The sequence below is a fragment of the Simochromis diagramma genome, unplaced genomic scaffold (assembly GCF_900408965.1).
Source record: "Simochromis diagramma unplaced genomic scaffold, fSimDia1.1 OVJJ01000205.1, whole genome shotgun sequence".
NCBI classification, from domain to species: domain Eukaryota; kingdom Metazoa; phylum Chordata; class Actinopteri; order Cichliformes; family Cichlidae; genus Simochromis; species Simochromis diagramma.
The window spans coordinates 15,040,815-15,057,247 of NW_024386782.1; the positions used below are offsets into that span (position 1 = coordinate 15,040,815).

Below are 16,433 nucleotides of genomic sequence, written 5' to 3' on the forward strand. Positions count from 1 at the left end.
TGTCTGTTTGGGAGCTGACACAGTCTCTATGGAGATGGGTTTTTGGGGGGGTAGCAGGAGGAGAGAAGCTGCAGAGAGGCGTGTAAGACTGCAACTCTGCTTCCTGGTCCCAACTCTGGATAGTCATATTTTGGGGGGTTTAATAAATTTGTCCATATTTCTAGAAATGAGAGCTGCTCCATCCAAAGTGGGATGGATGCCGTCTCTCCTAACAAGACCAGGTTTCCTTCAGAAGGTTTGCCAATTATCTATGAAGCCCACATCATTTCTGGGACACCACTCAGACAGACAGCAATTTAAGGAGAACATGCGGCTAAACATGTCACTCCTGGTCTGATTGGGGAGAGGACCAGAGAAAACTACAGAGTCCAACATTGTTTTGGCAAAGTTGCACACCGATTCAATATTGATTTTAGTGACCTCCGATTGGCGTAACCGGGTGTCATTACTGCCAACGTGACTTATGATTTTACTGAATTTACGTTTACCCTTAGCCAGCAGTTTTAAATTTCCTTCAATGTCGCCTGCTCTGGCCCCTGGAAGACAATTGACTATGGTTGCCGGTGTCTCTAGCTTCACATGTCTGAGAACAGACACACCTCATAAAAATAGCTTTAGCACTGTCACAGGATATATTGCACAAACAGGAAACCTTATTCTTCCTCTCTGAAACTGTTTGAAGGTAGGATGCTCTTTACTGTGAGTAAACTTTAAATTAAGAATTCTCTTGTACATTTCTAACTTGTAATTAAATGCCTCTGTAAAACCCTGTAATGCCAACTGTATCATATTTGACACAGGTTTTTGTTGGTGTTTGTTTGTTTGGTGTTGGGGGGGAGGAGATCTCTACAGTGGTCTTATCTTTTCAAACCAGTCATTGCGGCAATTATTCAATGGTTCATGCTTTATAGGGAGAGGAAAATGTTTTACTCAGAAATGGCACCTTGTTGTATTTGGCGTGATATACTATATTGGTCCTGCTTAATGTTCAGCATTTTATTTCTGGACACTGACACAGTTTTTTTGTTTGTTTGTTGTTTTTTTTTACCTGTTTACAGAAACATATTCCAATTATAGTTATATAATGGACATGGACATAATGTATAGTGTCTTAGTTTTCATTTGAGGGCATCCACATTCAAATTAGATGAAGGGTTTAGGAGTCTCAGCTTCTAATTGTGTGCCACCCTCTTTTTAAATGAAAAGTAATTGGACAATTGACTCAAATGCTATGTCGTGAGGAGACGTGTGCAATTCCTTTGTTATTGTCATTATCAGTTAAGTAGATAAAAGGCGTGGAGATGAGTTGAGGTGTGGTGCTTGTATTTGGAAGATTTTGCTGTGAACAGACAACATGCAGTGAAATGAGCTCTATATGCAGGTGAAACAAATCATCCTTAAGCTGTGAAAACAGATCGTAACCCAACTGTGCATGCATTTTAACTGTTGCAGACTAAACTTCCGACAGAAAGACCCACAAACAAATAGCAACTGAAAGCCGCTGTATAAAAGGCCTGGCAGAGCATTAAAAAGGAGGAAACCCAGCATCTGTGATGTCAACGAGTTCAAGAGTTAAAGAGTTCAGGCAAAGGGTTTTCAACCAAGTTACACTAAACGCCTTTCACGCGTTTAGTGTTTTAAAGCTAAACTGCAGGTGGCTTCACATATGGTTATTAAAAATATGAGTCAGTGTCTTGTTTTCTTTCTGAATAGTTGCCTGCATGTCTGTATCAGACATGCACCATTTGGATTAAAGTATCACTTCCTATTTTTTTTTTTTAACTCAAGGGTTTTCAGTCCCATTACACAAGTCTATAAGAGCAAGCATTGTTTTCTTGTGGCTTTAGAGGTACAGTGAACTCACTGTCATATTGAAGAAAGCAGTTTGAGGTGATTTGAGTTTTGCAACTTGGTGCGTTATTCTGCTGGAGGTACACATCAGAAGATGGGCCCACTGTGCTTATAAAGGGATGGACATGATCATCAACACTGCTGTCCTCCACGTCGTTACACAACAAGCAGCCTGAACTGTTGATGTTGATGTTGTTTACACCACATTCGGAGCCTACCACCAGAATCTCTCAGCAGAAATCGAGACTCTGTTTCTTGTTCTTATCTGACACGAATGGTCTTCTGCTGTTGTTGCCTGTCTACTTCATGGTTCAAAGTGTTGTGCATTCAGAGATGCTTTTCTGCAAACCTTGGTTGTAACAAGTGATCTGTGGCATCAACGATGCATTTTCATTCAGCACGGCCACTCACTGAACCATAGAGGTGTTAGTGTGGGAAACTCCCAGTACATCAGCAGTACCTGAAATATTCAGACCAACCCATCTGGCAGCAACAACCATGACACATTTCTTTCCCACTGATGCTCTGTTTCAACATTTAGGAACTTTTCTGTAAGAAGCCTACGTGCCATAATGCTCCAAGTTTCTGAACTGAAACAATGCCAAGCAAAACATGATCCGATCAGGTCCTTTGTCTTACAAGTACATCATGTTCAGTCCTTGCCACAACTTGCCCAATGTTGCCATTTCATATTTTTTCAAACTCCCTCACAGAAAAAGCTTAGCTGCATTTCTGCAGCTGCAGAGCAGGGGACCAGAAATATCACGTATGTGGTTGTGTACTCAGAAACGGGGTGGGGATAGGAGGATACCAGAGACAGAAAGTCTAGATTTCATATGTATGTAAGCATTTGTAAGTCCCATTACAGGATGTGAAAGTGGCCGTCTATCTGACAACTAGTTTTGTGAACGAAGCTGCTAGAGAACAAAACAGGGAGCCATGGGTTAATTTTGATGTCCAATACTAAATATTTTTAAATGGTTTTAAATGGTTTTCAAGTATACTTTGTCAAATTGTTTATGGTTCTTGTTATTTTGGCTTTATTAAAGATATTAAATCATATTGAGATTATATGCTGTTACTGTGATCCTCTACAGCAGTTTTTCTGTTTCATTCTTCTTCCAGTTGGTGCCTCATCACTATGCAGCAAACTGCAGCATAGTGGTTTCTCCAAGGGTCTACTTTGTCCGAGTCACTTTATCACATGACAGATCAATCCCCTAATCACCTGACCAATCTTGTGTATGCACAGTGCATACACATGCCAACATTCTGAGTTCGAGCCCCCAGCTCTGGACGTCCATGCTGAGTAAATGCTATCTTAATGGTGTATATATGTACTTAAAAGTAAATGCTTGTTGCCGCAAAAAAATAAAGTTCAATGATTCAGTGATTCATTTTATAATTTTATCCCCTGGCTTCCAATTAAATACGACATTGATTTAAATATCCTGCTGCTTACCTATAAAATCATAAATAATATCGCACCTTGCTACCTTATTGATCTCCTTAGCATGTATACTCCCATTAGAACACTGAGATCGTCTGACAAATTGCTCTTGGTGCAACCTAGGTCACGGCTGAAAACCAGAGGTGACAGTGCCTTAGCTTCAGTCGCACCTAACCTCTGGAATAACCTCCTTCATACTATTCGGGCGTCTGACTCGATCCAGACCCTCAAGTCTCGATTGAAAACCCACCTTTTTAGCTTAGTCTTCCCGGCCTCCTAGAGCATGCCTTTTAAGTGTACTTTCTCACCCTCCCCTTTTCTTCTCTTTTGTTTAGATTGTTTTATGGATTTTATCTTTAAATCTTACTTGCTTATCTGCGTTCTTTTATGCTTGGTTAATCAGTGCCTCCCACCTGCTAGCTTATCTGCTTTTGTACTTTGCTACTGTTTTACTGGATTTTGTGAAGCACTTTGGCTACCTCTGGTTTTAAATGTGCTATACAAATAAAGTTGTATTGTATTGTATTGTATTATAAGCTTACTGGTGTGGCCCTCTACAATAATCCCAGTTTCACATGTACGCCTTGGGAACATTAATTGCCATAGTCTGAATTAGACTTCTTTCTACCATAGCATTTCAGTCATGTTAAAGTCTGGACCAATGACTTTCAATAATATATGAATGATACATATAATATATAATATGTTTTTACAGTCATTGGTCTGGACTTTTGACTGGGCCATTGTAACATGTTGATTCTTCTCCTTTTCAGCCATTCTGTTCTAGATTCGCTGCTGTGCTTGGGATCATTGCTCTGTTGACCCAGTTTGGGTCTTTAGCTGTCGGACAGTTGGCCTCACAAAAGAATATAACATAACAATATAACAATATAAGATACTCAGGTCCAGTGGCTGCAAAAAAGGGCATCCCCTTTACCCCAATCACCCCTTTTCTTTTAGACAAATGAGGCGTTATGCGCATTAGGGAGAAATATCTGCAGTTTGGTCTCATCTATCCAGATGACATCCAGAAGTCTTGTAGTTTGCTCTAATGTAAATTTTCAAAGTTAAGCCATGCTGCCAGGTTCTTTTTAGAGAGAAGCAACTTTCTCTTGGTAATCCTTCTAAGCAACCTGTACTTGTTCTGTCTTTCTCTTAATGTACTGTCATGAGCTCTAACATTTAACATGCTAACCGAGGCCTGTAGAGACTGGGATGTAGCCCTTGGGTTTTTGGCAATTTGTCTGAATATTGCACGATCTAACCTTGGTCCTTTCTCATTATCAAGACACACCTGAATGCTCCAGGCCAGCAAACTAAAAAAAAAAAACCTTTGCTTTTCACACTTGCTGTTGATTAATAAATCAAGTGTATTTTGATTAGCAGCACTTTGGCTTTATTTTTGTTAAGTAAATGATAAAATTGAATATTTTATGCACTGTAGATCATCTCAGGTTGTAGTTATTTCATTTTAATTCCTGTTAAGGACAAGATTTATTTTATGTCCTCAAATATAAAACCTTAAAATAACTCATAGTTACTGTGTTATGGCTTCTTGTTCATGAAATCCTGCTGTTTATAATTGTACAAAGCATCCAAATTCCATGAAATGTCTGTCACAACAGGATCTTATTTAAACAAGCTTGTGCGATGTTTGTTAACATCTAGTACGAAGGTTGCACCAAATATCTCCCTCTGCTTTTATCAGTTCCTGCTTCATCCAGGCCCCAAACATTATTATACTGTATTGTATGAAATAATGAATTCCAACCTTGTAATTAATTAACAGCTGTGTACAGGGCCCAGCCACAATGTACAGCCAGTATTTTATTGGATTTCTAGGGTCTTATTTTCCCCATTATTTCTGTTACTGATTAACTACTGTTTACGGTGACCTAAAAAGGAAGTCTCCAAATCAATATGGTCCTTTTTTTTTTTTTTTGGAAACCTCCGTGATTCATCTGTTCTTAGTTCTTAGTTCTTGTCTAGTTTTAATACTCTGGCTAAAGGACTTGACGGCAGCAGCTGAAAAGGTGATGTTTCTTTCTACCTTTAATGTAAGTTTATAAAACTCAGATGCATTAATCAGATTTTTTTCCCCCTATATGTTACACAACTTTAAAAAGCCAAGAACAGTTCTGTAAGTGACACATTAATAATCTATTCATTCACAAAATTATGTCCTCCATCGGGATATTGTTTCTGTATTTGTGTGAGTATGTTGCCATAACAATTCCTTTTTATTATGCCAAATTGACCCCATACACATAAACATGCGCTTCAGATCGTAAAACTTTTACAGTGTTTTTACAATTGTTTTAAACTTCGGTGAGAGATAAAACTATTTATAAGCACTCTGAGATCTAGGTTATACTCTAATCCGGTTGTTCAGTGATGACGCGACGAATCCTACTTCCGGGTCTAAAGTAGTCTGCGTTTAATATGGCTTTTGTGTTGTTAACATGTTTAATGTTATGTATTTTCTTCTATTTGATCTCAAAAAGCTCCTAAAACAGTCAGTGATCACTGTTGACCTCCCTCGGCTTTTATTACCGCTAATCATTTATTTAAGCTCAGTTTTTAAAACCTTAGGATGTAACTACAGCCCAGCCCATGCAGCAGTATATGAATGACTAACCTCGTATTGTGGATGGATTATCTCAGTTGTTCTCCTGGCTGAAGTTTGGTCCTTTTACAGCATCCTGCCATGCGATTACATTTGTTCCTGACCACCGAGAACACTCACGTTAACTTTTATCGAGTGGAAAAAAAGTTATCTTGTTTATATTATGCTAACATAGCTGTGTCGCTAGCGGTCACGTAGCACATCATTATATACCAGCTAGCCAAACTTCAGTAACCCTACAAACGTCACTGCTGTTTAGTTTTCTGTCTTCATTTATGTTGGAAGTGATAACAGAGCTGTACGTTTTAATTTGTTTCCAAAACCCCGCAGTCAGGACATGCTATATTGTATTTAGATAGAAGCTAGCGAGCTAACTCCCTGCTGACTTCTAACTCTGTTAAATGTCATAAATTCCGTTTTCATGGATGCCTGGATGTTAAACTCAATTGTTACACCTGGTAGAGCAGAACGCTGATCATTTTATTAAAGATGAAAGACTTTAGACAGTTTTTCAACTCTCAGTAATGTCATAGTGATTGTTTGATATATGGACCTGCAGCGGAGTGTAGACCCAGACACGGCTAGTGACATCAGACTGAACAATCGGATAGGGATGTTTCCAAATTGATTTGAACTGTGACAGGAGCCAAAAGTTAAACATATTACACCAAACACTGAATTAATCACAGTGTAATATGAATTTTAACGTCTGAATAATTAATTTCCAGAATCAATTCTGTAGACATGATCTTTTTTTTTTTTGTAATGGTCCATCAGAACCCATACCCACAGCATTTTGTTCCTCTCTTGAAAATTTGAGGTTTGAATATGAATATCTCAAAAACCTAAAAGAAAACTTTTCTCAGTCAGTTGCATCTTGAGACACAAGAATCGTGTTCTGTTCAGGCTACTGACATTTCTGCTTTAGTGTTTCAGCATGAAATTTGGATGAAAATAGTATTTGCTTCAATTTTTGTGACAAAGACTTTCATGTTTCAAATAGTTCTACATTCTTTATTATGTATTATTATGAAATTGTGTGTGATTTTTTTCCCATAGTTTATCTAGCCAATACTCAGTCCTTTGTTGATATATTTGTCCACATCCAAATTAATAATTAATTAATTAATTAATTTAGATTAATTACAGATCCTTATTCATTTTGATGGTAATAAAGGCCAGTAAAACTTCCAGGTTGTTATTTTTAATAGTTTGGTCTTAAGTGAGCAGAACCAGTGAAACTATTTCTGTCACCATAAAGATGCTTAACCACATCTTAAGTGCAAGTTCAACAGTACATGTCATTTTTTCAAAATGATAAAGAAATGCTGCTGGAACTGTTGATGTTGTTAGTAAATGTAAGATATCTGTCAGCAAATCAGCAAATAAATGCAGAACTGTTTGCTAGAGTAAAAGCCACACACACCACTAAGGAAGTGGTCCGATGATTCACATGACAGAACACTGGAGTATTAATTTTGCCCACCGTTCACTTTGGCTGTAGTCGTGTATTATTTTAACTCAGATTTGCGATGAGGACAGACATAGAAAGGATGTTAATAATCCTGTTCCACAATTAATTCATTCAAATTGATACTTTTTGACATATCTAAAACAAAAAATACTTCTGTTAATATCACTGCATTTGCATAGTACATTTGGTCATGTGCATAGCTGACAATTAAGGCAAAAAAGAAGAGAGAGAGATTACGTTGTGGATACCGACTGTTCGAGGTTGCAACAGGAGCACGCGTCATTAGGTTTGTAAACTGCAGTGAGTCACATTTACCTGTAAACTTTGCAACACAGTTTTAACCTGAATGAAATCACTTCTAACCCGTATGACTGGATGGCCAAGGCATACTTGCAGATCAGCCCAGTTTTAGGAAGATATCAAGGAAAATTCCCTTTAGTTCCATCTACTTCCTCAATTATCTATCTAATTTAGGTTTGCAGGAGTACTGGAGCCTCATCCAGCTGTCATAGGGCAAAAGGCGGGGTACACCCTGGCCAGGTTGCTGCTGTCATTTAGTTGTGAGATTGTGAAACCTGAATAAATTATTCTGGATGAGTTGAAGCCTTCTGCTGCTAGACTACATGGCTGCATCTTTTGGGGAATACACAATCAGAGCTGAGCAAGAAACATGCCAAAGTAACTGAGAAAAACTGTAATACAAGCCGATTTAAGGTACTATGTTGTAAAAAAAAAACAAAAAAAAAAACGTCATTGTTAGAAGAATAAAATAAAAGCTCCTCGGTTAGGCAAAAGTGTGAGCTTATGCACGACAGAAACTGTCTGCACTGTGGAGAGAAAACTTAAATATCTGTAACCGGATGGTATCACTGCTAATAGAAGGCAATTAAGAAGCAGGGAGTAGGATAGCATTTTCACCAGCACGTGTACTTCTGTTAACATGACCAAATAGTCAGTCAAGGCTATACTGCTCTGGTTTGTTCTTGTTTGCAAGTCTGAAAATAATTCATCAGAGCAGTGGAGTGTATCAGTAGAAGGAGGGAAACCACACCTGCAAAAGTGCTAAGCCACAACCCCCAAATGATCAAATTAATTTCCACGTGCTTTCATCTCAGGGACTGAACTTGGGATAGACAGAACAGAATTGTAAAGGAGAAATGGTACATTTTCCCTTCAGTAAGCCAGACGAATAAATAATGGTGCACTACACAGATGTGGTTAGAGATCAGAAAAATTCTTGATTCTCCCTTCTTGCAAGACCATAGCAATGAATGACTCCCGTGCCAACTCATAAGGGAATCCCACACCAGCTCTTGAAAGGGCTTGTGATTCTCAATAGGGTAAGTGTGTGCGTGCGTGAGTTTGCTCGTGTTTTTTTCTCCTGGCTCCTGCTAATCTCCTGACCCCAGATGGAGAACAGTGGGTGAGCAGATTCTATTTCCTGCTTGATTCAATATTAATAGATCGGTGTGCTACTCTGCCACACTCTTTGCTGGGCAAAAAACGGAAGACTGCTGCCTCCTGTCTCGGCTCTCAGCCCAACAACTGGTTATGTAGGAAATGAGACCATGTGAATGTCGTGTCATAAATAAGAAGCAAGAAGCACAAGGAAAACTGAATAAAGTGAGTAACCTGAGCAGGTGAGAAGGACAGGACTATGGATTTACTGCAACATAATGTGCTGTAAGCAGCCATGTGATGGGGTAAAAGTCTAGCTGGGATTGAAAGCATACAGCATACAAAGCCTACAGGGGCCATGCTGATGCAGAGGATGATACGGGTCTATGTCCAGGAATCAACACAATTTGCAAATAGTTTGTTGTGTTCACTTGAATTTAATGCAAAATCGACATATCAACTGTTGGAACTGAGAAATTTGACTTACTTATTTATATGCTAAGTATACAGTACTGTGGAAAAGTCTTGAGCAATTTATCTTTTCTTTACATTTAGCTAGGAAACAGGTGCAGTGAATTATAAAGACGCATGCAAACATGCATATATAAGGTAAAAACCCTCAAAGCTTGAACTCTCTCAGGCAGCTTTCTTCTTGTTTCTTTAAGTAGTCTTCAGGAAGAGTTCTCCAGGCTACTTCGAGAACATTCAAAGCTCTTCTTTGGATGTTGGCTGCCTTTTGTTCTGTTCTCTGTCAACATCTACATATCTTCAATAATGTTGAGTCCGGCTCTGGGGAGGCCAATCCGGGACTGATAGGGATCCATTGTGTGTTTTTCTATCCATGAATGCTTTTACTGCACTGGCAGTGTGTGCCGGATCATTGTCATTCTGAAAAATGAAGCTGTTGCCAATTAGATGGTTTTCAAAGAGTACTCAATGGTGAATCAAAATCTGATGTTGCTTTTCTGCATTTTATTAATTTTAACAAGATCTCCGACACCCCTGACTGAAATTCAGCCCCAAACCATGACACAGCCTCCACTGTGTTTTACAGATGGTTGTGCAGTCTCACTGCTATACCCCTCTCCTGTCCTCCTACTTACATATTGAAGATTTGAAACAAAACATTTCAATTTTTAGATTAATCTTCCCAGACCTTTGTTTTTCTCTGATCTTTCATTCCAGTTCTTGTGTAGTTCAGCATACCTCACCCCTTTCTCTGCATTTCCCATCCTTAAGAATGGCTCCTTGACAGCCACCCTTCCACTAAAACTATTTTGTATCTGCTGGATTTTTTTCTTATTTCTTAAGGTCTTAACTTTCAGATACTGTTCATCTGCTGTGGATAAGTTAGGCCTCACATTGCTTCTTTTCTCCACTGTCCACTTACTTCAGATTTTTTAAGGACACCAAACACCATGCTATGATATGCCACACTTTCAGCTAATAGCTCTTTGTTAGTGCAAATACAGCATTTTATGCTTGTCAGACTTTATCTTTGGTCTTTTGTAGATTTAACTAAAGCAGTGAGACCAAATTATAAACAGCTTAACTTGAGTTCGATGCCTTTTTATGTTTGAATACTGAAGTATTAAGTCAGTATTAAGTGGCTCAAGCAAAAAAATTAATTAAAAATGAAAAATATTCTGAAAATGTGTCAGGTACAAGGACTGGACTTAAAAGTATTGAACAGCAGTCAATAACCTTCAGAAAGCCTGGAGAACTAAATCTAAAGTGTGTCGTTATCTCATAATCAATCATATTTACACCATGTAGAGTAAGTCAACCATTTAAAGGTGGGGACCATTCTTCATTTCGTTGTTCTCGTGACAATGACAATAAAGTTTCTGATTCTAAAGACAAACCATTTTATGTTAAAAATAGAGCTCAGATCCGATCCCTATACTACAAAGCAAGTTCAACCAGAATACCTTTCTGCTATCTGGATTCACTTATCCCAACATATATAGTTGGTATAAGCAGTTACATGAATCAGCTGTCCAAGTTAACCCAGAGTTTCCTTTTCATATAAGGCATGGTGTTAGCAGCATTTGACTAATCTGAAAAGGAAGTTTCCCATGTCATGTGACTCTTCTTCCACAGAATTATTGTCATCATCGCTCCCTACTCCAGAGACTTTATCAGACACGATGATTAAAACTCTAAAATAAATAACAAACTTTTGCAAAAAGGACACGCAATTAATACTACTTTTTTTTAAATTCTATGAATTTGGTGAACTGTGGATGCAGTTTAATTCAAGTTTAGTTTAATCACTGAGTGCGCTCTCAGAGCTGCCGTTTATTTTTAGGGTGACAGTAAACTGGTTTCGTTTAAACATTAAAGCTTACAGTCTCACAGCCTAATAAAGGAGGTGTGGAAATAGCTTTGGTATGCCAGCAGATACAAGTGAAATTAATTTAACAGGTATTCTTGGTGTGTTCTGTGTAATTGCAGTTAGTAAAAAAAAGATTTGGCAGCAGATTAGAATGAAGTGTAACAAAAATTTATGGATTTTCTAAATAACCAAATGAAAACACACATATCTGCAGTAATGCAGTGCACACTGTGATCTTCATTCTGTGGTTCTGGTAAGGTACTGCCCAAAGTTGGAGTACAACCTGCTCCCGACAGTTTTACTTTTAATTCTCAGCTCCATAGTCTGTGCGGTTTAAGGGTCGGAGTGTAAAAATGTAATCTAAAACAAAAAAAAGACACCAAGTTGTACCTCTCAACTGACCTCTCCCATACATACTGATGATAGGCAAGGCAAGGCAAGGCAAGTTTATTTGTATAGCACAATTCAACAACAAGGTGATTCAAAGTGCTTTACAGAGACATTAGAAACAAGAACAAATAAAAAGCATGATTTAAAATTGATTAAAACAAGCAAATAAACTAACTAACTAATTAACAAACAAACAAACAAATAGTTTGCATTTCAAATGCAAATGCAGATATATCTCTCTGGTCCTGCATCAGGTCTTTGCTGATTTTTCTTTTCTATTTCAAGGACTTGACTTAAGATTTTGCTTATTTGTTTTGTTTTTTTATTAGTAGTTTTTTAATAGCCTTGGGAATTGCATTGTTGTTGTTGCAAAAATACTAATTTATGCCTGTAGCTAGTAACAAAGGGCCTGAAGATACAGTTTAAAATTAGCTTTGTGCTAAGTAGTCTTTTATGTGTAGACACAACACATGTTCATCCCCTGGGTTAGGTGCCTTTTTTAATGCATGCAGTTTGGTCAGTGTTAAGTGGCTTAACACAAATCACAAATTCAGAAATCTAATTTTCACACCTTGGCTCATGTGATTAGAGGATCATCAGGGGGTCCTTTTGTCCCTCTGTGGGGGGGATATTCTCCCACTAGGTTTAAATCTGGGACTCCCCACCATTTGACCTGAGAACTGAAGAAGCCTCTCAGATGAGAGGTGAAATGTCTTCAAGCAACTTAAAGAAGTCCAGACGCTTTTCTTTGCAAGCACCTTTGACTATTTCCTATTTTTCCTTCATATAGACTAGTTCAGGTCCTTGATGTTTGGTAAACATTTTTTCTTTGAATTTGTCTGCCTGTTTTAAAAGTATTTCTTATTTTAGTGCTCGGAAAGTGAGAAATAGTGGTGAGGTCTTGAGGTGAACTGGAGGCTTTAAAGAATAGCAACTAATTTGTATGGGCAGAAATCTGTGCCATCAGAAACTGAATTTGAATAAGTTAAATTCGAATTGCTCGGATTGAATCTGAATTGTAACTTAAATAAATGCTTTAAAAACTGAATATGAATTATCCTAATTTGAAATTCAATTTATTGGTTTGAAAATGATCATCACTAAATTGAAATTGAATTTTATATTTTGAAAATGAATTAATTTGCTTTGAAACCGTATTTTATCCTTTAAAAGTTTAGCTCTCGAATAATTTCAGATTCACTTCTCACCATTCAGTTTCAGTTCTACAATTCAATTTCATTTCCAAAATTCAGTTTTTAGGGACCTATGCTGCACATAGCATTACACTAACAGGACAGGCAGGACAACATGCTCTGTACGTTACAGGATCTCTATTATTGCTGAAGAACAAGGACGGTTCGTGTATATGTGAGCTATTGATGCAAACCCAGCTACAACAGTACTACAACAGCAGAAAAGCAAAGAGAAGCACCACGTGAAGATCCACATGAAAAGGTGCATTCATCCTGGCCCTACTAAAACAGGAAGCGTGGGCATCGTAATTCACTGAAAGCCTCATGTGACCGTTGCAGGCAAACTGTGTTGCTGTGGACAAGCAAGCCGCTGTTGATCATCATCATCATCATGTTGATGGAGGGAGTGCGTTTTTCTTTGGTCACTCTTGATGCACACTAGAGCCCGGGGAGGCAGGGAGCTCTCCTGTCTCAGCAGCCACACACACACACAAGAGACTCGAGCCGTTCGTCTTCTGCTTACTGATCCACTGACTTTCGCAGATTTTATCAAGATGGCTTGGAGAGGAGGGAGAACACTGTCATTTTATCGGCCAAACCTCTGTTTATTCTAAGAGAGGTACCGTTTCTCACGGGGGGACTCGGAAAGAAACAGAAAAGGTAAAGACTAAATTTATAACAGTCCGCTGGGAATGGCAATGAGACGTGGCTAAACCGTGTTTTCTTTATTCGGCTGTGATCGCGGTGGGTAATTCAGCCAAACCGGTAGTCTCTCATTCTACCACCAACAGCTGTATTATCGCAGTATTGTACTGCGGGCTCTGGTATACTCGCTGTTGTTATGAGCCTTTTTATTCGTACTGCCTCCGTGGACCGTTTCACCAAGCTCGCTGTTGTACCTCAAAAATGTCTGGAGCAGCGCCGCGCTAAACTGTAGGCCTGCCGACAGGATGAAGGCAAAACTCCCCCTGTGCCAACGCAGCGTTGTTAGCATAACGAGTGGCTAGCCGAGGCTACAATAGCTAGCCGTTCATGTCATCTGTCGTCTTTTCCACAGCTCTCTCTCAGTAAATATCTGGGTAATCATTTGCTACGACGACGTCAGGGTAAGTGGACTTTACTAAGGCAAACCCTTGTTAAAACGGCCGTTTTATGAAAGACTGGGACACAACTTTTGATCACTCAAAGTTCCGTTATGTTTGTTCTTGCTAGCCAAGGACCTCCCTGCGGTCTCAGCTGAAGGTAGGCGAATAACGTGACTTACACCTGAATATAGAGACCTGACCTTAAATGTGGCCTCTGATACAACACTTTAGGAACCGTGTGTATGAAACGAGCAGTGGGGTGAGGTGAGGTGAGCGACTGTTGCTTCTAGACTTTTACCCTGTGATAACTTCCAACCGCCTCGGGTTCGTTTCTGCTGCAGCGGTTACCCTTTTCGGCCTACCTACCTACTCTTTATTTTTATTATGTTTAAATCTTTTTTTCTTTTAAAATTAGGTGTCTGCGTTTTGTTTGCGAGTCTGTAGTCAAAGGCACCGACCGAGGAGTGTGCCTAACTGTCTATTGGGCAAACTTTTAACAGATTGCAGGCAGCAACAAAACTGGATGAATAAGTTCATTTTTACGCGAGATGGTCAGCGCAGTGTCAACAACTGCGCAGGTTGGTGCTTGCGTTTTAAATATAGAGGACAACATCTGTTGGCTCATGCATATTATTAACTTTTTTTTTTTGTTAAAGTGTCAGGCAGAGGCATTACTCTTTTCTGTGCTCAGCTGTGCTTCGACACCTCCCTGTGCTAAAGCTGCTGAGTCCTTCTCTGCAGTTTGCCTTCAATTTCCAGGATCAGAGACAGTCCACTTGATATTTGATATCAATATTTTGAAGCATGTCAGATCTGAGAATTTCTGCAGAATGCTTTTTCAGCAGGGTCTCCTCATATTTTTATTTTTTTTTTATTTATATATTTTTTTAAATAATGGATTTCATTTATATAGCGCTTTTCTAGGCACCCAAAGACCGAACTAAAATCTCCAATGGTGTCAGGGGTTGAAAGAGTCTGTAGACAACAGACCTGTATTTAGCAGTTTGTTCCAATCAGGGACAAGGTCACAAAGATCACTGACTGGGTTGTTTTGTCTTCTGCCAGGTAACCTCTAGACTGCATAATTCACTGCATTATGGCATGTTGATTCACGTTTGTTTGCCTGAGGCAAGTAGATCGAGGTTAACTGAGCTATAACGGTGACTAAATACAGCAGTAACCTTAGTTTTTGTTCGTTTTAAACAGAGAGCCCAGATTATGAGCGCTCTGCAGGTGTCAAACCATGAACACAGGGCGTGGGGTTTCCTGTTAAACTATAGAAAACGTTTGCTGGAGTGAGGCCTTTAGCAGCACATGCTGATACATTTCAGTATTGCTGTCCTCATGTCTTAAAGACGTGCTAAAAAACAAAATGACTTCTTCTGCCTCTCAGTTATTGTAACTTCTTGCATTTGGAATTCTTGTCAAGGTTCCCTGCATGAATCAAATCAATGTTTTTTCTTATTATTATTTTTAGTGACTTTTATTTTCCTGTTGTAACCAACAGAAGAGATCAACAATCACAACTCTGTAGAGTTAAATGAGAAATCTAAAATCTTCTTGATAAAACTACCTTTCATCCCACACATTTGACCTAAAAAAACCCCCCATTTTTACCCTCCTTTTTTTTTTCTTCTTATCTTTCTTGCCAGCCGATCTTTTGCTATGACTCATTTTCCCCCTCCTCTAATCACCGTGTTTTGTTTGTATCAGTTTATTTTTTTTCTTGTGCTGCTGACAGATTGCTTTAGTCTTTACAGATGTGTAAATAAAATATCCCACTCTCCTCCTGTGATTCCAGGTGATGACCTGAATAGTGCCATGTGAATGACTGAAGACAATGAAGCCTGCACACAAGCTGCTGTTCATCCTGTGCCCCATGCTGGTCTTGGGCTTTATTTACTACTCCTCCGGGAAGCTGCATCTACCCATGTGGGGACAGAAGTCTCGTAAGTGACATCTCCAGTATGACTAACATTTATTCCATCACCTCATCGTCCATCTGTCGTAGCTGTTTGAAACATTGCATGTTTTATCTGTTTTTAGAGAGAGCAAGTCCTTCTTTTTTTTTTTTTTTTTTTTTTAAATCTGTTTTTCTGTCTGCTTCTCTGCGCTCACTGTCAGCTAGTTGCACGCTCATTTTTTTGTTTTTGTTTTTCTTATTTATTTGATAGGCCAGAAGGCCAAGCTTTGTGTTTATGTCTCAAAACTTGTGTGTTTGTGATGTGAAAGTTAGTTTTTCATTTACTTCAGAGGAGCACTGAATGTGGAGGGGACATTTTAATTAGATCTGCTTGTACATCAAATATAAAAGCAGTGGACACACCCATGTGGATTGTCTCAGAAATGGAAATTAACTCCCTCCACCTAGACTACAGTTTGAAAAACAAAATAAACTTTGTGTACAACTGATCAAGTGACCTCACCCCTTTTTCTTTATGCTTTTGACATGAGGCTGGCAGTTAGTTTCACAGTACGACTGCACCTGCCACTGAAACTGAAAATTAGTTAGTTAAAATTAGCACATAATAATGTAGACAGAGAGCACACCTGCTGGGTGTTGGTCATGAGTAGGTATTTGTAAATTGAATTATATTTATTTAGAGAAGTAATGATGAAAACCAATTT

The 16,433-nt window shown here is 38.7% G+C and overlaps 1 protein-coding gene across 10 annotated transcripts in view; it reads left to right on the forward strand.

Moving 5' to 3' along the window:
- Nucleotides 1–5,247: 5,247 nt before the first annotated feature.
- Nucleotides 5,248–16,433, forward strand: part of st3gal3b (ST3 beta-galactoside alpha-2,3-sialyltransferase 3b) — a 49,918-nt gene continuing 38,732 nt past the window's right edge. For 2 of the 10 annotated variants that reach the window (XM_040022139.1, XM_040022141.1), the window contains exons 1-2: nucleotides 12,805–13,380; nucleotides 15,607–15,754. In XM_040022139.1, the coding sequence (XP_039878073.1) occupies nucleotides 15,646–15,754 (109 nt within the window). In that variant the 5' untranslated portion in view covers nucleotides 12,805–13,380; nucleotides 15,607–15,645. Of the gene's footprint in view, nucleotides 5,359–12,803; nucleotides 13,381–13,420; nucleotides 13,827–13,932; nucleotides 13,963–14,106; nucleotides 14,384–15,606; nucleotides 15,755–16,433 lie in introns of those variants that run through there. The other 8 variants (XM_040022134.1, XM_040022136.1, XM_040022135.1 and 5 more) reach the window with 8 other exon arrangements.